Source organism: Hyla sarda, chromosome 2 (genome assembly GCF_029499605.1).
Source record: "Hyla sarda isolate aHylSar1 chromosome 2, aHylSar1.hap1, whole genome shotgun sequence".
Taxonomy (NCBI): domain Eukaryota; kingdom Metazoa; phylum Chordata; class Amphibia; order Anura; family Hylidae; genus Hyla; species Hyla sarda.
This window is the reverse complement of record NC_079190.1, coordinates 305050917-305073377: the sequence shown is the minus strand read 5'-3', so window position 1 is coordinate 305073377 and position 22461 is coordinate 305050917. Positions and strand designations below refer to the sequence as shown.

The 22461-nt window shown below is 44.5% G+C and overlaps 1 protein-coding gene across 1 annotated transcript in view; it reads left to right on the top strand.

Moving 5' to 3' along the window:
• The window catches only part of LAD1 (ladinin 1), a 190973-nt gene that overhangs the window by 75492 nt on the left and 93020 nt on the right, over window positions 1-22461 (top strand). Inside the window, exon 3 of the mRNA XM_056557618.1 lies at window positions 3037-3499. Within this exon, the coding sequence (XP_056413593.1) occupies window positions 3037-3499 (463 nt within the window). The remainder of the gene's footprint in view (window positions 1-3036; window positions 3500-22461) is intronic.

The window sequence follows — 22461 nt, the reverse complement described above, 5'->3', positions numbered from 1 at the left end:
TCAACATGCAATTCAATGGTGTATGTTTTTTTCCCCCTATGAAGCCTATCCCTATTAACTAATCTAACCCCTCCCTCCGCTCCACCCCCAGGTACATTAATAAGTCCCCCCTCTCTAGCTACACTATCTTCCACCTCTATGGTGTAGGTTCCCTCCCCCCCCCATTTCCTAGTTTAAACACGCCTCATCCCTACTAGCCATCTTCTCCCCAAGCACAGCTGCACCCTCCCCAATGAGGTGCAGCCTGTCCTTACAGTAGAGTCGGTATCCGACAGCGAAGTCGGCCCAGTTCTCCATGAACCCAAACCCCTCCTTCCTACACCAGCTTCTGAGTCACTTGTTTACCTCCCAAATCTCCTGCTGCCTCTCTGGTGTGGCTCGTGATACAGGTTATATTTCAGAAAATATTACCTTGCAGGTCCTTGCCTTAAGCTTGTGGCCTAAGTCCCTGAAATCATTTTTAAGGACACTCTACCTACCTCTTACTTTGTCATTGGTGCCAATATTTACCATGATTGCTGGGTCCTTTCCACCCCCATCCAGCAACCTGCCAACCCGATCCGCAATGTGCCAAACTTGAGTGCCAGGTAGATAACACACTGTTCGGCGATCTCGGTCTTTGTGTCGGATCGCCCTGTCTGTCCCCCTAATAATTGAGTCCCCCACTATCAGTACCTGTCTGGTCTGCCCTGCACTTCTCCTTCCCTCCTTACTGGAGCAGACACCCCCCTGGCGTTCAGAGGCAGAGTCTTGCTGCAGTGCTGCTAGCTCTGAAATGGCATCCCCCTCATCTGCCAACGGGACAAACTTGTTGGGGTGTGCCAGATCAGGACTAGCCTCCCTGAAACTTATGCCTCTACCCCGTTTTCTACCTATAACCCAGCTAGCTGCCTGACTGTCCTGTACCTCTGTCCCACTATCCTCCCCCTCCTCTACCCAAGAGAGTACTTGCTCAGTGAGCAGGAGACTTCTCTCCAAGTTGTCAATGTGTCTTAGTGTTGCCAGTTGCACCTCTAGATCCAGGATCTGGGCTTCCAACTGAACAACTCGCACACATCTCGCACAACAATATGCACCCTCAAACTGCTGTTCAGGGATTGCATACATCGCACAAGATGTACACCGGACTGCATTTTCCAACACGGAGGCCATCTAGTTATGGGGATTTCACAAAGTAACACTCACAGCGATCTCAAACTCCTGCTTTCAAACTCCTGTTTTAAAACTCTTTCAACTGCCTCCCTTCCAAAGCAACACTCAGACAGAGCAAGCTCAGAACTGAGTTCCAAACTAAGATTTAAGCACCTGTGACCAATCTACCCCTCCCCCTAGAGGCAGAGTAGAGAAAAAAAAAGTGAAAAGGCTGTTTAATATTCTATCAGTGATCCCTCTATCTGCAAATGACTCATACAAGTCACTCCAGCTCCACAGATTCACTCTGCACAGCAGATATCTCCTGTTTTACAACTCTCTTTCAACTGCCTCTCTTCCAAAGCAACACTCAGGCAGAGCAAGCCACTGTCAGGTCTTTGATGAAATTGATATAAGGAATATGGCCCAATTTCCTATTATAATGGAGTAATTTTGGCTACAGGGAAGTTGTTTATATATACATTTTTAGATAGGTGTATTTGTACACTTTGATGTTTTTAAAGGCTTAAAATAAAGGTTAATGGGATACTCCGCCCCCTCCCACAGACTTCCATTAAGGGGGGACTTATGAGGGGGCGGAGCCATGATATCACGAACCGCCGGCCCCTGTATCAGGAGTCATCAGCCACGGAGCAAACTTCGCTCTGTAGAGCTGATGACTCAGGGGGCTGCAGGAGAGATTGTGGGGGTCCCCAGCAGCGGGACCCCCGCGATCAGACATCTTATCCCCTATCCTTGAATAGGGGATAAGATGTCTAGGGGTGGAGTATCCCTTTAAGTTTATGAAAAGTTGTTTCATTTGGATGATCATTGGTCGACTTTTTAGTGATGTTCTGTTGTTGTACTTGTGACATTTGACAATGTAATTGTCGTGACCTTGGAGACTCTATTAACTGTCCATCAGTGATATACTCTAACACCACTTACACACATGTGGTTAGCAGAGGATTTAGTAAGTGTGGACTAATGTGTTAAGGATACTTCGCTGGAACAAAGTTCTGAATGCAAAGGTATTCCTGCTGTGGGATACCACACACACATTCACACCACTTACACACACACAGGTCCTCTAAAGTAGTAACTGGACAGCTACTAGCCTGGGCCCACAAATATCCTAGGCTTTTACTACGAAGCTCCAGTACAGCATAAACAGAGAATTTACATGAATTATTTTTCATAACAAGGTAGTGAATAATCCTCCTTCTTGTCAGTTTCTATACTTAAAGGGGTTATCCACCATAAGGTGATTTTAGTACGTACCTGGCAGACAGTAATAGACATGCATAGGAAGGATCTGTGCTTGTCTTGGGGCTAAATGGCTATGTCATGAGATTACCATAACACTGTGGCTAGCTTTTTGTGAACTTGTATTTCCTGTTTTACTTGTGTTTTTTTGACTACATATCCCACAATGTCATTTTCCTCCCTCTCACACATCAGCCACCCCACCCATTGAAACAAAAGACCTGTGGTTTTCAATCAGCCTCCAGCTGTTGCATTAGTTGCAGATTGATCACTCCACCCATTGAAGCAGACAGGCTCCCTGTCATCAGCTGACTAGCGAGTCAGGTCTCAGCCGCATTGCAAGCTGGTAAAAATCCGAGACAACAGTCATTTTGTATGCTGGTAAAAATTAATAGTGGGGTGAAAATCACAGAAGACACTTCACACACAGGTACAGACACTGTATTATGAACAACACTAACTTTACAGCCCCTGTAGCATAGTCAAATAAATAAAAATCCTGGAATACCCATTTAACACAAGGGGAGAAAGAGGTAAATTTATCTGATAAAATATGATACAAAGTTTCTTATATACATTTATACTATTGATTTATGCAACAATGCCTAGGTAAATCTAAACATATCTGTTTTATCACAGATCCAGTCACTGTGCCAACGTGGTAACAAGCCAGAATAGTAAAGAAGAAAAGCAAGAAAATCCAAATAGCAAGAAATTTCAGAGAAAAGATAAAAGAACAAAAAATGAATGTGAAAACAGTAATGATGGTTGCAAAGAAGAATTTGAACATAAGAAAACTAATTGTAATAAAACATTTGGGATTGCAAGTAATGAAGAAGAAAGTCAGATCCATAGACGTTTAATTGCTGACTTTCAAGAGCAAGAGAAACCAAACCAGAATGACTGTAATTCTGATATAAAATGGGACAATCTTAATGAAAAATGCCAGGAGCCTGTAAACTCAGAAGAAAAACAAACACCACATGATATTAATGATGAATCAGGTCAGGAGCCCAACAGGCATAAAGAAAAAAAACAATTAATGAAAAAACAAGATGTGCAACTAGAAGAGATAAACATTCAAAGGGACAATAATATCCAGGTAAGAAGTCTAAAACTTTATACATAGTGCAGTTAACATACCTGTAAAGGTCCCATTAGAATGTCACCTCACCCTTTGCCATGTTGCATTTAATCAATCCACTAAATTCACCGAAAAAACACTAAAATATAACTTTTAATACATAGTTCACTTAAAAAGGATCCTATTGTGATCCACTGATCAAACTCAAAAAGAAAAAATATTATATATTTAAAGTAGTTGCTGCAAAACAACCCTGATAAATGGTCTCAATGCAGTCTTACAGATGGTGCATACAAAAGCACAAGGTGTGTACCAGTTGGAGAAAAGTATATGTTTCCTACCTAAAGGTGGGGTTAAGGTAGGGGAAAAGAAGGGTAGGGACCTGCAGGGTGGATATAAGGCCAATTGGTGCGTGTGGCCACTACCTGCGGCTCGCCCTATAATAGCCCTAGACTACTCCTGCCGCTAGGCGGAGTTTACACCCTTATAAGGGCGGCCCCGATCCGGAACCTAGGCCTAAGTTGTCCTTAATAAATACTAGCCTAGGACAAGTAAGGAAAGGGGCTCTCTCTCTCACTGGGGAACCCTAACTAACTATAGGATGGGGATGGACAGCCTAGGATAGTATTACAGTGAGAGACACCTAGACAATGGACCATGGATATAAGGTCACTTATCTAGGTAAGTTGTTATGATAGGTTATTGTGACCAGAGTTATTCCAGTGACGGGTAACCCAGATGGTGGTAATATGGGCTATCCAACATACGTATAGATGGCATATAGCTGCAAATCGACATATATATGTCCTACATACAAGATATTATTTCAAATACTCCAAGGTAGTGATACTGGATCAAAATATGTTCAATTGATTTATAGAAAAAAGCACAATTAGATATTCACATGTAGTAGATACTCTTCATGGGTCAACTGGCACACAATCACCTTACAAGGTTATATATCTGTCATGTGTCAAAGAGAAAAAAGAGGGGGTATTAAACCCATATACTTATCAAGTACAGACTGGCAAATCACTCAAGTGCATAGTCCCAACGCGTTTCACGCCCCCCCCCCCCACTCATCAGGGGACAGTTTGGGGGCAGTCAGGTGGGAGACAATCCTGGATGGCCGATGAGGAGCAGGATATATGAGGACTGCTGATGGCCATGCTCACACTGGCCCGATAACTGGATAATATAGTATGTATAAGTCCCTCCCCATGGTTTACTAGCCAATGGGGGCCCTTATTAGTAAGACTCACCTGTGTTAGGTATATGGCAGCGATCGGACATTACGTGGGAAGCCACAGCTCCCTCGCTCAGCCCGCGCCCTCCATCTCAGTGCGCGCTAAAACGACCTAATAGGACCGGAAATACAGCCGGTCACATGACTCAGATGTATCGCGTCGTTATAGAGAGAGGACGAGTCGCCATGGTTTCCCCCGTGCATATCATCCGGATATCCGGATCGCATTGCCAGGGAGGAAGACGCGTTAACATGGCATCCTCCCGATCATGTGACCCAGGAAAACAGGTCACATGACCGAGTGATGTATCGGCCAGGCGGATCAGCAACCAACTACTTCCCCGCCCTCTCCTGTATTATTGCCGATATGGCAAAGATGAAGAAGCGCCGTCTCGCTGCCTAGGTAAATAAACAAAATGGTGTAGACCTTGCCAATGTGTGTCATCTGGCAGATTACTAATAGATTATTTGTAGGTATTGGGCTGTGAGCATGACCCCAAGCAAATGAATACATAACTTCCATACTCAATGAAAACAAACTCCTATAGATCGCAAGTGATAAATAATATAAAATCAGACATAGTACGAATTTATTACAGTATTGCTAGATAAATGATGACACTATAGCAACAATAATATCAGATATTATATGAGAACAAATATTCTCATCATATTAGGTATTACGACACTGTTTTGTGTCAATATACTCTGCAGGTTGCTGACACTCAGGGGTCGACTTAATCAGGTAAGTACGGTGTTGGGTGTATAATTTCACCCCACCATTAGTCTACCTCCCTGTAATAAAGCACAGTAGATATACAAGGGGGGGGGGGGAGGGAATAGAATCTGCTAAAAAGATGTTACCATTAGTGTACCTAAGTTGTCATATAAACGAAGTAAAAGATAGAACCTCATTGAATCCAGAGGGGGCCACAGATCTAAATTTATATATCCAAGATGTCTCTTTCTGTAATAGTCGTGTATCAAGATTACCTCCTCGAGGAGATGGACGAATGACCTCAAGGGCTGCAAAAGATATCGCTCTAGGATCACCACCATAGTGGTGGTGATAGTTAGTTAGGGTTCCTCAGTGAGATAGAGAGCCCCTTTCCTTACTTGTCCTAGGCTAGTATTTATTAAGGACAACTTAGGCCTAGGTTCCGGAGCGGGGCCGCCCTTATAAGGGCGTAAACTCCGCCTAGCGGCAGTAGTCTAGGGCTACTATAGGGCGAGCCGCAGGTAGTGGCCACACGCACCAATTGGCCTTATATCCACCCTGCAGGTTCCTACCCTTCTTTTCCCCTACCTTAACCCCACCTTTAGGTAGGAAACATATACTTTTCTCCGACTGGTACACACCTTGTGCTTTTGTATGCATCTGTAAGACTGCATTGAGACCATTTATCAGGGTTGTTTTGCAGCAACTACTTTATATATATAATATTTTTTCTTTTTGAGTTTGGTCAGTGGATCACAATAGGATCCTTTTTAAGTGAACTATGTATTAAAAGTTATATTTTAGTGTTTTTTCGGTGAATTTGTTTTAAGTACACTAAAAAAATCTATGATATACGGTGACGTCTTTAATCAATCTACTACCAGCCATATAATAAGAACATGGCAATTCATTAGAATATGAATTAACTGTGTGTTGTAAAATATCAACTGTTCATTTTTTAAATGGGGCATAGAAAACATTAAAAAAAAAACTCTAAAGGCGCTGCACTTTCCACGAAATCACACAAACGATCTATAGTTTAATTGAGGTCACCAATGATGCATTTTTGGTCAATATCCTTCGTCAGATTGGCATATACAAACATATTAGTAAATGGTATATATTCAGTGAAATAACAAGGCAACCATCGCGCCTAAAAGGAGAGTGCACTTGGTCCGGAAGAGTTCCATGTGAACCGGAACTTAAACTAAGCAGTTACTGTTGATAAAAAAGAAAAACACCTTAATTATCTGTACAACAATAAAATACATAATAGAGTATAGCTGTCCAACAAAATATCTATATTGATGCTGGGAGTTTTGGCCAAATCTGTTAAATAGCGCTGTGAAAATAAAATAACAAAAGTGTATGTCTCACCCTGCAGCAGTCACGTGACCCTGGATAACCAATCACTTGGTTGCTAAGGATGCCATAGCTAGATATTAGGATTGTGGGCCCAATCAGAAGCTATTAGGTTAACTATAGAATGATAAATGGGGAAGTTGTGTGACCCCCAATCAGCCAATCGCTTGGTTGCTGGGGATGCTATGTCTAAGTATGGTAGTAGAGTGGCCAATCAGGGGCCTCTATGTCTAGTTAATGATAAATGGCTAAATCCCTGCTACAATGTCTTAAAGGAGTGTTCCAGGGGTATTTTTTATATCAACTGGCTCCAGAAAGTTAAACAGATTTGTAAATAGCTTCTAGAAAAAAATCTTAATCCTTCCAGTAGTTATCAGATGCTGAAGTTGAGTTTTTCTTTTCTGTCTGACAACAGTGCTCTCTGCTGACATCTCTGCTTGACTCAGGAAATGTCCAGAGTAGGAGCAAATCCCCATAGCAAACCTCTAATGCTTCAGACAGTTTCAACTTCAGCAGCTGATAACTACTGGAAGGATTAAGATTTTTTTAATAGAAGTCATTTACAAATCTTACATAAACTAGAAGCAGAGTCCGGCACTGCTTGTGTGGAGGACGGCTTGAACTAGAGCGCAGGTGTGGGAATCAAGCAGCCATGTGGGGGTGCTCAGTCCAAGTAGCTTAGGATACAGTAAAACCAGCCAATGTAGAAATAAAGACGGCACTCACCCAGGTAGGTACTGCTGACAACTGTTCTTTATTCCATGAGGAAATAAAGCGGGGTGGTGCAGTGTCAGGCAAGTATCAAGACAGGGGCGCTGGAGCCCACAGCGTGATGGCTGTGGGCTCCAGCGCCCCTGTCTTGATACCTGCCTGACACTGCACCTCCCCGCTTGATTTCCTCATGGAATAAAGAACAGTTGTCAGCAGTACCTACCTGGGTGAGTGCAGTCTTTATTTCTACATTGGCTAATTTACAAATCTGTTTAACTTTCTAGAGCCAGTTGATTTTATATATATATATATATATATATATATATATATATATATATATATATATATATAAAGTTTTTTCCTGGAATACCCCTTTAATGCAGCAGCTAGTGTGAATCAAAATAATATGCACAGCTAGATAGTAGCAGTTTGCAGAACACAAGTTGCTATCTCGCACATATCACCAGATTAAAATTGCAAAGTAGATCACTTAACAGTCTAGTAGAAAAAACAGAACCAATACTTTGGATGAAAGAAGAATACCGAACTAGAAGGTAAGTAAAAAAAAAATCATTAGATGCAAATATGTGTACACATAAATACAAATATATAAAATATTTGAATATATAACACATAGAAGTAAAATATACAGTATAACTTTATACAGTATATAGTATAACTATATACAGTATAACTGAGTACAGTTACAAGTTAAGCATAATACTGGACTAGATTGCACATTCAATATATTGGTTTAGGCCACGGGGTAGCAATATATCTGTCCTCAACAAAAACTTTTTATATAAATGTAAATAATACCATTATATGTATATTTGTAATATAAACTGCTTAAAAATGTTTGCATATTTTTGTCTTTACAGCTATTGCCAGTGTGTGAGGAGCCCAAATACAGGAAGGGAGGGTAGGACAAGCGGGGCTCTGTGCAGTGGGGCTCCGTGACATGCAATGGGCTCACACATCAGGATGATTGGCAAGCCAGGAGCCTGCACAGAGCCCTGCTTATCCTGCCCTCACTTCCTGTATTTGGACTCCTCATAGAGACACACAGGAAATAGCTTCAGGGACAGAATTTTTTCATCCATAAATATACACATTTTTTAACTAATGTATATTACAAATATACATATAATGGTATTATCTACATAATATATATAAAGTTTTTGTTGACGAGTCAATGACGACAGGTACACTTTAGTTTAGGTACACTTTAGGTACAATTTTTCCAAGCGATTAAAGCTTCTTGGATATGTTCAATACAAGTTATTTTAGTGGAATTAAAACGGCTTTTGTGATGGGTGGTTGTTTAGTTAAAAACGCTGTGCAGAGGAAAACTGTTTAGCCCATTGCTTCTGTGTTTGTTGACCCGACTCCTTAGACTTTGACAGGTTCGGCCTATATTTTGTAGGCAACAAGAGCACTCTAGTAGATAAATGACAAAACTTGTTTCACGATTAATATATGTATAACTAGAGAAAGTTTCTTTAGTAATAATATACATAAAAGTCCTTTGATGTCATTTAGAAATGAGGATTAGGGAGAGGAGATCTTTTTTTTTGTGTTTTTATAGTGACTTGGTGCCAGAATATTTTTGAAAGTGTGAGTTCTCCTGTAAGTCACCTTTGGTTTGGTTAGTAGGATTGACCATAAGTGCTGATCTTATAATTAGTAGTACAATATAGTTTACTGTTCCTATTTCCCCATTCATCATTCTATAGTTAAACTTAAGAGCTTCTGATTGGTCCCCCCAGCTAGTTTTCCTAGCTACCAAGTGGTTGGTTGTTCGGGGTCACGTGACCGCTGCAGCACGAGACATTTCACAGATTCAGCCAAAACTCCAGGCAACCAATATAGATATTTTGTTTGACAGTTATACCCTATTATGTATTTTATTGTTGTACAGATAATAAAAGGGGTATTCCAGCCATAGACATCTTACCCCCTATCCAAAGGATAGAGGATAAGATGTCTGATTGCAGGGGGCCCGCCGCTGGAACAACCTGCGATCTCCGTGCACCACCTGGCATTCTCTGCCTGGTGCTGCATAGAGATGGGGGGGGGGGGGGGGGGGGTCCCAGCAGTGGGACATTTTGTGAATGATTTTACTATTGTAAGGATTCCTCCTTGGGGATTAGCTCCGGGATCGTCCTGGACACTGCCACGGGACACGTTTCCACTCAATAAACCCACAGACAGCGGTTATTCATGCAAGCCTGGCACCTTGCCAGCTTTATTTAGACAGGTTGCAGGGGGAAAACATACATAATACAGGAACAAAATAAAATCCTAGACCGTCTGGTCACTGACTACACATATCAGCATGCCCTGACTACTAGCTGGTGAGCTACCCTCAGCCAGTTAAACATGTGACTCCTGCAACCTTCTACTCACAGTTCACACCACTTCTTAGACCACTCACAACTTCAGCTGTGTGCTTCCTCAACAGGGTCCGAGTGTCTCCCCCTACAGCGAAGTGCTGTTTCCCATGGGAGAGCCCCAACTATTCTGTTTCTTTTCCTTTTAAACACACTTTCCCTTCCTGATACCTCATTAATCAGGCCAAAGGTGGAGCATTTTCTAGAGTTAGCAAGGGAAATACACCCTTTCCTTGTCACACTGCCACATACATATCCCCCCCCCCCCCCCCCTCTGCTCAGACAACCGGGAAGGAGCACTTGTATTCAAAAGGCAGAGTCCAACTGCCTTTCCTTTTCCTTGAACAACTACGTCCAACAGGTTTTGAGGCACTTGGCTTCCTTCATCAGTAGATTTTATCTGGACCACTTCAATGGTGCACCTTTCTTTCATTCGCACTTTCATCAGCCACCGAGCACAAGACTTTTGGTCACCTTTGACAAATTCCTTGTAAAAAGCTCCATTCATGTCACACCTTTCCAATACCAGGTTCTTCATCTTGGTCTGTGCAGTACTCTGAACACTAGGTGCGGAAAAGGCAGATGCTCCAGGCCTTTGTCTTCTGTCACCAGTATGACCATGGCCCAAACTTTGCTGGTGGCCAATCGAGCCTGTATCACCCATTTGCAGGACTTCTAAGACATCCTCCACAATTTAAGAAGGCTTCCCTTTAATGCACCTGTCCATCTTCTCCTTGAGACGGACTCTTCTCCAAATTCTACTTCTGCGGACTTTCTTCCGGTGTTTTCTGGAACTAATCCAGCGCCTCTCAGGGTTTCTACCACGACCCAGTCTTCTATCACAGTGACCTCTTTTTAAGGACTCTGCTTTCTTATTAGCCCTTTCTTTAGGGACACCGACCTTCACAGGCTCATTTTTAGGCCGAGAACTCTTGGCTCCTTTAGGCAGTTTTTCACCTGCACCTTCAGATGTGTCACTGACTTTACTTGCAGCTTCTGCAGTTATCTCTGGTTTAACTTCTACCTCAGAGAACTTCTCTGCCTCAGCATGTCCACCATCCAATGTCCATATCTCTGCAGCTTCAGAGGACTTCCCATATGGTTTCACCTCAGTCTTAGCTTCAGAGGACCTATCATATGTCTTCTTCTCATGGTCTTCAGACTCCACTGTTTCTTGCGTCCATTGTTCAGACTCCGCCTTTTTTAGAGAAAGCATCCCTGACTCCAGTAGCTTTTGCCCCACAAGCAGTTTTTCTTCTTTTACACGGACGGCTGTGGCTTTGGCCTCAGTTTCCATCTTTCCACTTTTAACCTCTCCTTAGCCAGTTCTACTATAGCTTGGTCATTGCTTTCTTTTAGGACCTTCATGTTCCCTTCCAGCTTTAAATATTTCTGCTGCTCACTCTTGAGCTTAGCAGAGTTCTTCTCACTTTCCAGCAATTCTGTCAAGTTTTTGACAGTATTCTCCAGGGACAGCAGTTGTTCTCTTATCTGCTCATTGTCTTTATTTAGTTGCGCCATCTTGGACACTTTCTGCTCATAGACTTTTAGCTGAGCCTCTAGTTCAGAGAGCTGAGTACCCAGTCAATCCAAGGCAGCTGCGCGAGACTTAAGGGGCGTTTCGTTCTGCGCCTCCAGGCTCTGCACCTTATTAGCCATTACCACTTTCTCCTTCTCCAGCTCTTCCATGGATACCAACCTAGCATTGTGATCACTTTGTAGAGCCAGATATGCCCCACACAGGACATTCACTTCTTCATCCTTGAATGAGATCTGCTTGGCCAGAATCTCCAATTCTCTCTCCTTGCTGGTCATAAAACCCTGGGAGCGGGACAGTTCCTCCTGCAGAGACGCAAACTCACTTTTGTGGCGCTCCATATCTTTCTGCAGCTGAAGCTTCGCTTCCTGCTCTTTATTCAAGTCTGCAAGCATTTTTTCTTTCTCCTCTGTCAGGTGATGAACTACTTCTTCCTTTTGAGACAATTTAGCAGAAACCATCTGTAAGGTTTCTTCAAGGTTCTGGATCTGCTCTCTTTTTTTTTTACCAAGACCAGCACGTTTTTTCCAAGATCTCTTACTTACAACGGTCTCCTTACTCTCGCTGCTGGACTTTGAGACATTCTCTTGTCCTCTGACAGTCACCTGTCCTTGGCCTGTCTCTTCCTTCAAGCCAACTCGTTCAGACTCTTTTCCACCTTTAGGAGTAGTCTCCCACTTTTCAAGGGTCTTGGCCACTTGGCTTCAGGGTAGTTCCTGGACAGTCTCTCTGGACTGTCTCTCTGCTCACTGGTAGACTTCTCTTTCACTTCAACACTGTCTCTCTGCTGCCCAGCAGAAAGGTCTAGCGCTCCTGGGTCTGCAACAACATCTGGTCCAGTGGTTCGACCTTCCTGGTCACAATCCATCTCTGGTCCAGACGTCACATCTCCTTCACTCAAGACTCTGTCTGTGACAGTAAGTGCAGCACCCAGCTCCACATGTACTCTCTTCAGTACTTCTGTATTATCCACAGACATCTCTGTAGCTTCTTTTCCAGTCCTCTCTTCCAGATGACCACGCAATTTCAACCCCCCTTTTAGCTCATCTTTATTCACAAGGTTCAGCATAGCTTCCTCTTTTCCAGTCTCATTCACTTCTTCCAGGTGACAGCGCAACTCTAGCCCCACCTTGGGCTCATCTTCAGCTGGCGGATGGAACCCATGTTCCTGTACCTGATCCGTTTCTGGTTTCACTGAAGATTCTGTTTCAGTCAGAGGCACACTTGTCACTTGAGTCGCTGGATCCTCTTGGACTTGACTCACGGTCTGGTCTTCAGCTCCCCCAGCATTCTGGCAGACCCCTATCTGACATATATCTAGTGACTGCTGACACTCCCCGTCCTCAGCCTCTGCTGAGTAACTCTCCACTAGTGTGTGGTGAAAGTCAAGTGTTGTGGGCCCATCAGGTGTAACTGCTCTAATCACCTGACAGTCTTCCCATTATTGCTGAAAAAATAGAAAATCCGTCCCCAGTACTACATCATACTCCAAGGATGGCGCTATTGCAACCTTGTGACCTATAGTACCATAGGGAGTAGAAATACAGACATTAACCATTTTGTAACCCCAAATACCAGCCTGCATAGACACTATAGCGGGGTCTGGCTTTCTGCTGCTGGACTTTACCAGACGTATTACACATCTAGGGTCTAACAAAACCATCATCTTTTTACCTTCTATTGCCAGCTCACACAGGTTTTCTTTTGTCCTGTCAGGTGGCAGCAGTACTCTTTACATCTGAACACATCAACATAAGTTTTTCAACAAAAACATTATCAGATTGCACATGTTCCAAATATACAGGACAGTTCATAGCACTAGGACCTAACTCAGACAAAGGGTGTTTTGTTACATTTTCTCCCAGTCCTGCATTCAACATTTTCTGTTCACCAGATTTTTTCAATCCGATCTGCACAGTGTGAACAGTCTCATCAGTCTTCATGAGGGGTTCCCCACCCTCACATGATTTTGCAACTGGACATAGGTTGGTAACACCTTGAACACTGTTCACACAGTCAACTAGGGAAACACCACCCTCTGACTCAGCATTTTTATGCACAGTCTCATAGTCTCTAAACATGGCCCCCCCCCCCATAACCCCTGGAACAGTCTTACCAGAATCTCTTGCCGTCCAATCGGTTAAGGGCTGGCGCTGGACACCTCTCACCAGCTTCTCTGCTGCAAAACATCGCTCCACTTTCTCTTTAAGTAGCTCTGCAACTTTAAACCCAGCCTCACTGTTAGGCTGCAGTGCACTCTGTAGTCTTGCAGCTTGGCTTACTCCTACTTGAGTCAGGATCTCTGTCTTGACTTTCTCATAGTCCCGTAAGATCTTTGGATCCAGTTCACAATGAACTTTTTGGGCCTCCACTCCAATGAACCCAAACACCAAGTTTCCCCAGTGTGTCTTGGGCCATGCCTCATGCATAGCAATCCTTTCAAACTCTGCAAAGGTTGCTTCCTCTTGCGCTGCAGCCGTCTGCAACACAACACTTATCAGGACATCCATCTTGCAACACAGCACAGTCCTCTGCCAAAATGTCAGCCGCTTGCCAACAAAATTTTCCGTTGCCCCTAGCAACGCCTTTATACACAGTCTCAAAACTTCATTTGCACTCTGCAGGTGGCCCGTCCACCTGTCTCCTTACTTGAGAAAGAGCGCCCATTCGCTTGATGCGATCTGTTGCCCCTAGCAACAACTTCACCACAGGAGCAGTCCTGCTCTTGTACTCCACAGCTGGGCTCGTCACACTGGTTGCTCCTAGCAACGTGTTTGCCCGCATCCGACACCAATTGTAAGGATTCCTCCTTGGGGATTAGCTCTGGGATCATCCTGGACACTGCCACGGGACACGTTTCCACTCAATAAACCCACAGACAGCGGTTATTCATGCAAGCCTGGCACCTTGCCAGCTTTATTTAGACAGGTTGCAGGGGGGAAAACAAGCATTACACAGGAACAAAATAAAATCCTAGACCGTCTGGTCACTGACTACACATATCAGCATGCCCTGACTACTAGCTGGTGAGCTACCCTCAGCCAGTTAAACATGTGACTCCTGCAACCTTCTACTCACAGTTCACACCACTTCTTAGACCACTCACAACTTCAGCTGTGTATATATATTGTTACTTACCTCCCACCTGTACACATTAAAGAAAAAGCTTTTGTAACTCTTTGTAAAATTCTTCCTTTTTTGGGATCATGGAGGGTTGTCTAAGTGTAGGCCTGGCTAATAGTAGCAGTACATTCCTTTGGTTCATCTCAGGTAGGAGTGCCGCATTCAGAAACTTTATCATCATCATGTAGTCCAATGTGAAGGTGCTGCTACTTCTCCTACCTCTTGCAGGGGTAGCACAGGCAGAGGGAGTGGAGCATTGACGTGGGAAGCGGAGAGTGAAGAGTGCTGGCATTAGTGGACTAGCTGTATCTGTAACCAGTGGACAACAGGCAGTTGTGAACTAGTGTGAGCTGTAGTAAGTGGACATCAGGCATTGGTAGACTAGTGATACTTCAAGCCAGGCCTTGTGATGGCGTCCATGTTCTTACGTAGAGCCATAATTTCTAAACGCGGACCCTGGCTATGCCTTACTTTGTTTTTGCAGAGACAACACTGTGCCTGGTTTTCTGCAACTGATAAGATAGAAAAAAAATTCCACACAGCAGGACATCATAAATGCATAGGTATGCCACCTTGTGCCCTCCTCTTGAAGGCCTTTTTTTCAAGGTTGCAGATGGAGTAGTGTTGCGGTCACCTGCTCCTGAGCTGATTAGAACAGGCCTGCTGATATAATCATCATTAAACTTCTTCTCAACCCCCCACGCCTATTAGTATAAACGTCTGATGCCTGATCATGGGCTCCTTGTTCTCCATCAACATTTACAACATGATGCTTTAGAATCTCCCCACCTCACCTACCACTACAAGTCCCACTTCCATCACCTCTGCAACACCCTTCAAAGGCTGACAAAAGTCCTTCACGTGGTTAATGCTATCCTTATGCTTAGCACTAGGGGGGGCAGGGCTGGTGCAAGGATTTTTGCCACCCTAGGCAAATGCTAATTTTGCCACTCCCTTGACTCCGCCTATTAGATCCACCCTTTGACTCACCCCACAGATCCGTGCCATACCCCATTCATTTCAATGAGCCGAACAAAGTCAGCTAGTGACCATGTCCAGCTTTTCACCCGGACTGAAAAATGTGGTCTACTGCCGTTTTCAGTCCAGTCAAAAGTTGTTTGGCTCATTGAAATGAATGAGGTAAGGCACTGATCCAACAGAGATATAGCAGCAGGCAGTTTTGAAATACTCCCCCGGATCCAGCTGCCAGATACAGAAATCATGATGTGCATGCACCTTAACTCAGGATCAGTACAGGATAAGTTATGTACACAGTGACCTCACCAGCAGAATAGTGAGTGCACCTCTGGAGTATAAAACAGCATATAACTCAGGATCAGTACAGGATAAGTAATGTAATGTATGTACAGAGTGACTCCTCCAGCAGAATAGTGAGTGCAGCTCTGGAGTATAATGCAGGATATAACTCAGGATCAGTATAGGATAAGTAATGTAATGTATCAAAACCTGTAAAGAGGAAAAGTTGACCAGTTGCCCATAGCAACCAATCAGTCCACTGCTGATGGACATGGTGCCGTTAGTGCCTTTAGATGTGCCTGCTTGGAGTGGCAATACGCCGCTACGAGCAGACACACTGTTGCGATGTGCGAGTCGCCTCGCATGCGCGGTGTACTCGCACACATTGCGGCTGCTCCCCATGCTCCCTGAGCTAGGTCGAGAGCAGTCGCGATGTGCGAGTATAATGTGCATGAGCATGGTGACTTGTACATCACAGTGTGTCTGCTTATAGCGGTAAAATACGCTGTGTGTACGTAATCTAATACGGAATCTGTCAAAACATATATAGACGCATACATAGACATACTGGTCACTTTTTTTGTTGTTTGGATGCTGCAGGAGTGGGTCCTGAGCTGGGGGAGTATAGAGCTGGGGGGAGCACAGAGCTGGTGTGGGGGGGTGAGTACAGAGATTGGGGGCAGATAACAGAGCTGGGGGGGTACAGAGCTGGGGGGAGTACAGAGATGGAGGGGTTTAAGAGCTGGGGAGGGAGAATAGAGCTGGAGGGAGTACAGAGCTGTGGGGGGGGGGGAGAAAGTACAGAGCTGAGGGGGAGAGTACAGAGCTGGGGAGGAGAGAGTACAGAGCTGGGGAGGAGAGAGTACAGAGCTGGGGGGGAGAGAGTACAGAGCTGGGAGCTGTAAGGTGCTGTACAGGTCTCTGCTGGAGGGTTCACTGCAGTGCTGAAGGGGCAGGGAAGGCTGTACAGGTCTCTGCTGGAGGGCAGCTCAGGTCTCTGCTGGGGGCTCACTGCAGTGCTGAAGGAGCAGGGCAGCCTTTCCTTTCTTCACTCCTGGGGATCCAGCATGATTCGGGGAACTGCAGGTGCGGGGCTGCTGGGAGGAGTCAATAGAAGTCAGCTGGCACATTTCATGTGATGAGTCTGCTCCTCATTGACTCAATTGGGCCTGCTGACATCTATTGACACTGCCCAGTGGTCCCTGTCTTGTGCCTGTGAAGAGCTTCAAGTGCTGGTCTGTATCTATGAGGGGATCAGACATGTATTTAGTTACATCTGACCTTCTCCTTACTGAGTATCTCCTTCTATTTTCCTGCACAGAAAAGGACACTTAGTAAGAAGAAGAAAACAGGAAAGGGCAGCACAGATCAGATGTAACTGTGAAACAGTGCAGAATGGAGCGGCTCAAGTCCCGGCATACGCTGCCAGACTTACATTACAGTCACTCTTGTCAGTTCCTGCTAGTGCAGGAACTCTCTCAATATGCGCGGCTAGAGCATACTGCGGGGACTGGCACAGGGCAAAGGCCACAGGCGGCGCCCTCATTGAGGGGACACTCTAGGCGGTCGCCTACTTAGCCTATGGCAAGAGCCGGTCCTGAGGGGTGGAAGCAAAGACAGAAGATGAACAGACCTTCTAGGATGGACATTTCCCCCGCGCCATGTAAATGTAGACAATGAGGAATTCACTGATGGCTTAATGTCATATCGTCAGACTCTTTCCTCTTTCTGAGAAGACCTTGAATGAGTCAACCAGTCCACAAGGGCCATATTATCCTCTGAAACCACAATACCCCTGAAAGACAGTGAGAACTTTTGTTTTCTGATGCGGCTGCTACTACTACCACCAGGCTGCTGCAACCTGTACTGGTGCTGGTACTGCCACCAACATTACTGGCTGAGGACATGGCAGGGGTGCTCTGTCCTCTACCTAGTCCAACAATTCCTTTAACAGACATATTTTTTTTTATTTAAAGAGATTTAGAGGTTGTTTTTATGGGGTGATTTTTCACTTACCTATAGTCAACTTTCACTCTCAATGCTTTTAACTGCTTAGTTATGTTAAAACCAGGTAGAAATACTATATGTTCAATTAAACCCAGATAATTCATGCAACTGAGTCCTTAAGTCATCATTTTTGAACCCCCCAGACTACTATAATGTTGTTCCTGATGACCATAAAGTGACTGCAGCCATACCTTTATCGCTGCTCTTCCTTCAGTTATAACTAATAAAATCCTTTTATTCAGCGGTCAGGCACAGTCGGATAGGAGTGGCTTCGGGTTCGCAAAGCCCTGCCTCCGCCACGCTTATCTTCTCTTTCAGTGCTGGGACCGCTGTGTAGTAAGACACAGCGGTCCACAGCGCATGTGCCCATCCCGTCTCTGATATTCTACAAAAAAAAATGCCCGTTAATGTCCTCTTTAGCTCCCGGCGACCAGGTTGTGCAGATACTAGAGGCAGAACGCTTGTTCGTTCACGGCCAATGGTACAGCACATGCGCACTGAGAGCATAGACGGCGGGAGGGAGCGAGCACTTGCTCTGTCAATTCAGGGCAGCGGCGCACACATCTGAGAGGTGCGCATGCGCACTGGATTAGTGGTGGACCGCTGTGTCTTACTACACATCGGTCTCAGCGCTGAAAGAGAGGATAGGCATGGCGGAGTTTTACAAACCCCAAGCCACGCCTATATATATATAAAACTCAATGTGTATGTGTGTATGTATGTTCCACAATCAAGTCCAAATGGCTAAAGATATTAACATGAAACTTGGCACACATGTTACTTAAGTCAACAACAAACATAGGATAGGTAATTTAACCCTTACTCACCCCCATTTGCCAGGGTCGGGGTTTAAGTCTATGGGAAATATATGTTACTGCATAACTTCCAAACGGCTGGAGCTATTTTGATAATAATTAGTCACATGTTACTTATCTGTCCACTTAAAATATTGGATAGTTAATTTAACCCTTAACTACCCCCATTTGTGAGGGTCGGGTTTTTTGTTTAAAGTCCCATGCAAATCAATGGGAAATGTATGTTCTCACATAACTTCTGTACGCCTGGAGATATTTCAATACCTGGTACACATATTACAGGTCGGGATATGAGGTCAGGATGGGAGGTCGGGATAGGAGGTCAAGATAGGAGGACAGGATGGTCGGGATAGGAGGTCTAGATAGGAGGATGGGATATGAGGACGGGATAGGAGGACGGGATAGGAGGTCGGGATAGGAGGACGGCATAGGAGGTCAAGATAGGAGGTCGAGATAGGAGGTCGAGATAGGTAGTCGATATAGGAGGATGGGATATGAGGACGGGATAGGAGGATGGGATAGGAGCATGGGATAGGAGCATGGGATAGGAGGTCGGGATAGGAGGTCGGGATAGGAGGTCAGGATAGGAGGAGGGGATAGGAGGATGGGATAGGAGGATGGGATATGGGGTTGGGATATGACAACAATATATGGGGATGGGATATGAAGTCAAAAGCTTCCTCCCCAACAAGCATGAGGAAGGAAAAACCGGGCAACGCTGGGTACTCAGCTAGTAAGTTATAAAAGAAGGAAGAGCAGCAATAAAGGTATGGCTACGGTCACTTTATGTTCATCAGGAACAACATTATAGTAGTCTGGGGGGGTTAAAAAATGATGACAGTTGCGCTTTAATGACTATTTTGCATTTAATCGCAATGCTAGGTATTTGTAATGTCATAGCTTTGAAGAGTTTGTTCCCTGCTGACTAATATTTGTAGTACACCAACTGTACACAGCACTGCAGGTGACAGAAGTTCACTGTCTGAGGTCAGCCAACTGATCAATGCTTTGCTCTGCTTGTAATGTAAAAGCTTTCATGGGCTTGCTCACTGCTGATTGGGACTTGTAGTGTACTAACTGGACACATCACTGCAGGTGACAGGAGGTCAGCCCACTGATTAATGCTTTTCTCAGCGTGCTTTGGAATGCTGTAGGATTTGTGAAGGCTTTCTTGGATCAGTAGTCCTTGCTCTCTCTCAGCTTCCTCTCTCCAAAATGGCAGCCGCAATGCAGTGCATGGGGCTTTATTAGCCTCTTGAACCCACCCCTTGGTTGTGTTCTATTGGCCTAGGAGCTGTTTGACACATAAATGCAAGCAGTGATTGGATAACCTAGGGTCATATGATCTTGCTAATAGCTGCAAAGTATGCTGGGCTTGCCATGCGTTCCTCATTCCTTCTGCTATGTTTACTGCTATTGCCAGGTTCGTGTGAGCCTGCCAATTAGGGATGAGCGAATCGAATCTGACGAATCTGAATTCATTAAGAATTTCAGGAAATTTTAGCTTTGCAACGAATCCGAATATTGCTGCGATTCGATTGCATGAATCGCTTCATTAAATTCCATTTAGTGCAGTCCAAGCTTCAGGGCATCTAAGATGGCAGCTCCACATGTCAGGACATTGGGAAGGCAGGAACACAGGAAGGCGGGATGACCCTGAATCACATGCAGCTTATCAGCAGCCAGCCATCCCTGTGATGTCACAGCCCTATATAATTGGCAGCCCTCTTGCAGCCAGTCACCTCAGCGTTCTATTGCAGAGAGAGAGAGAGGGACAGGAAGCAGTGTGTGTTGCACAGAAAAGTATTTTTACAGCAGATAGGGAAGGGAGAGAGATTGAGAGAGAAGGTGCAAGTTTGGGTGTAGTACACAGCGACTGTGTGCTGCAGCACTGGTGTACAACAACTGAAAAGCTAATAGTAGCCAGCCAGTTAGGGTGAGCAGAGCACTAAAAGCCATAATCACCTGCTATTAGTGCCTAATACAGGTTGCGTAGCGGAGCGTATTGTCCTCTAAGTGTAACCTGTGCGTACATAGGTAATGTACCATTTTGTTCCTGCTAAAGTCTTAGCTGTGACCCGGCATCATAGCGGGTTGGTCCCGGCAGCTAATGAAATCCGGGACCCTGGGCTAATAGAGTGCAGCACCGATCGTTGTGCAGCGTTTAGACGCGGTGATCAAAGTTGATCGCCGCGTCTAAAGTTGAAAAAATTGCATCCTGGCAGCTCAGTCGGGCTGATCGGGACCATTATGGTGAAATCGTGATGTCCTTATCAGCTAGGACACAAGTTACCTGCCTCTGGCATGTCTAATCGGCGATAAACGTCTCCATGCCTGAGAGCCCCGATAACACTGATCATATATTTCTATGCGGATGAACAGTGTTAGGAATCAATGTAATGCATAATAAAGCCACTAGAGGGGGCTATAACATAGCAAAAAAAAAAGTAAAACAAATTTGCTAATGATGAATTAACCCCTTCCCTAATAAAAGTAAGAATCACCCTTTTCCCATTTAAAAAAAAAAAAAAAAACAACGGTGTAAATTAAAATAAGAATAAACATATGTGGTATTGCAATGTCCAAAAATGTCCGAACGATAAAAATATATTGTTAATTAAACCACGCGGTCAATAGCGTACACGCAAAAAGAAAATGTTGGTCACTTTTTATAGCACAAAAAAATTGAATAAAAAGCGATCAAAAAGTCCAATCAAAACAAAAATTTTACCAATAAAAACTTCACATCATGGCACAAAAAATGAGCCCCGATACCAACCCGTACACGGAAAAATAAAAAAGTTATAGATGTCAGAAGATGCCAATTTTAAACATATACATTTACCTGCATGTAGTTATAAAGGTTTGATTTTATATTACTTCAGAAAAAAAATCATAAGTAGGGTATCATTTTAACCATATGGACCTACAGAATAAAGATAAGGTGTGATTTTCACAGAAAAATGCACTGCGTAGAAACTGAAGCCCCCAAAAGTTAGAAAATGCTATTTTTATTTCAATTTTGGCACACAATGAATTTTTTTTCCATTTCGACGTGGATTTTCTGGTAAAACGACTAATGTCACTACAAAGTAGAATTGGTGGCACAAAAAATAAGCCATTATATGGAATTTTAGGTGCAGAATTGAAAGCGTTATGATTTTTAGAAGGTGATTAGGGAAAAAATTTAAATTCAAAAATGGAAAAACCCTGAGTCCTTAAAGGGGTTCTCCGGCGCTTAGACATCTTATCCCCTATCCAAAGGATAGGGGATAAGATGCCTGATCGAGGGACTCCCGCCGCTGGGGACCCCTGTGATCTTGCACGCGGCACCCCGTTTGTAATCAGTCCCCGGGGGTGTAACGTCACCCGCCCCCGTGTGATGTCATGCTCCGCCCCTCAATGCAAGCCTACGGGAGGGGGCGTGACAGCTATCACGCCCCCTCCCATAGGCTTGCATTGAGGGGCGGAGCGTGACATCACACGGGGGCAGGGGCGTGATGTCACACGCCACCCGCCCTGTAGTCGCCGGTAGTCAGTCCCGGAGCGAACACGCTCAGAGGACTGATTACAAACGGGGTGCCGCGTGCAAGATCACGGGGTCCCCAGCGGGACTCCCTCGATCAGGCATCTTATCCCCTATCCTTTGCACTGGAAAAGCTGTCTTGTCCGGCCAGTAGTGTGCCATCAGAGCTGGTTTAGTGCAGCGGGGGCCATAGTAACCCCAAGGAGAACTAGTCTGTTCACAAAAATGTGGAGAGACTGTCCTTTGTGAAGATGAATCAGGCATGGATCAGCCAGGATTACCACC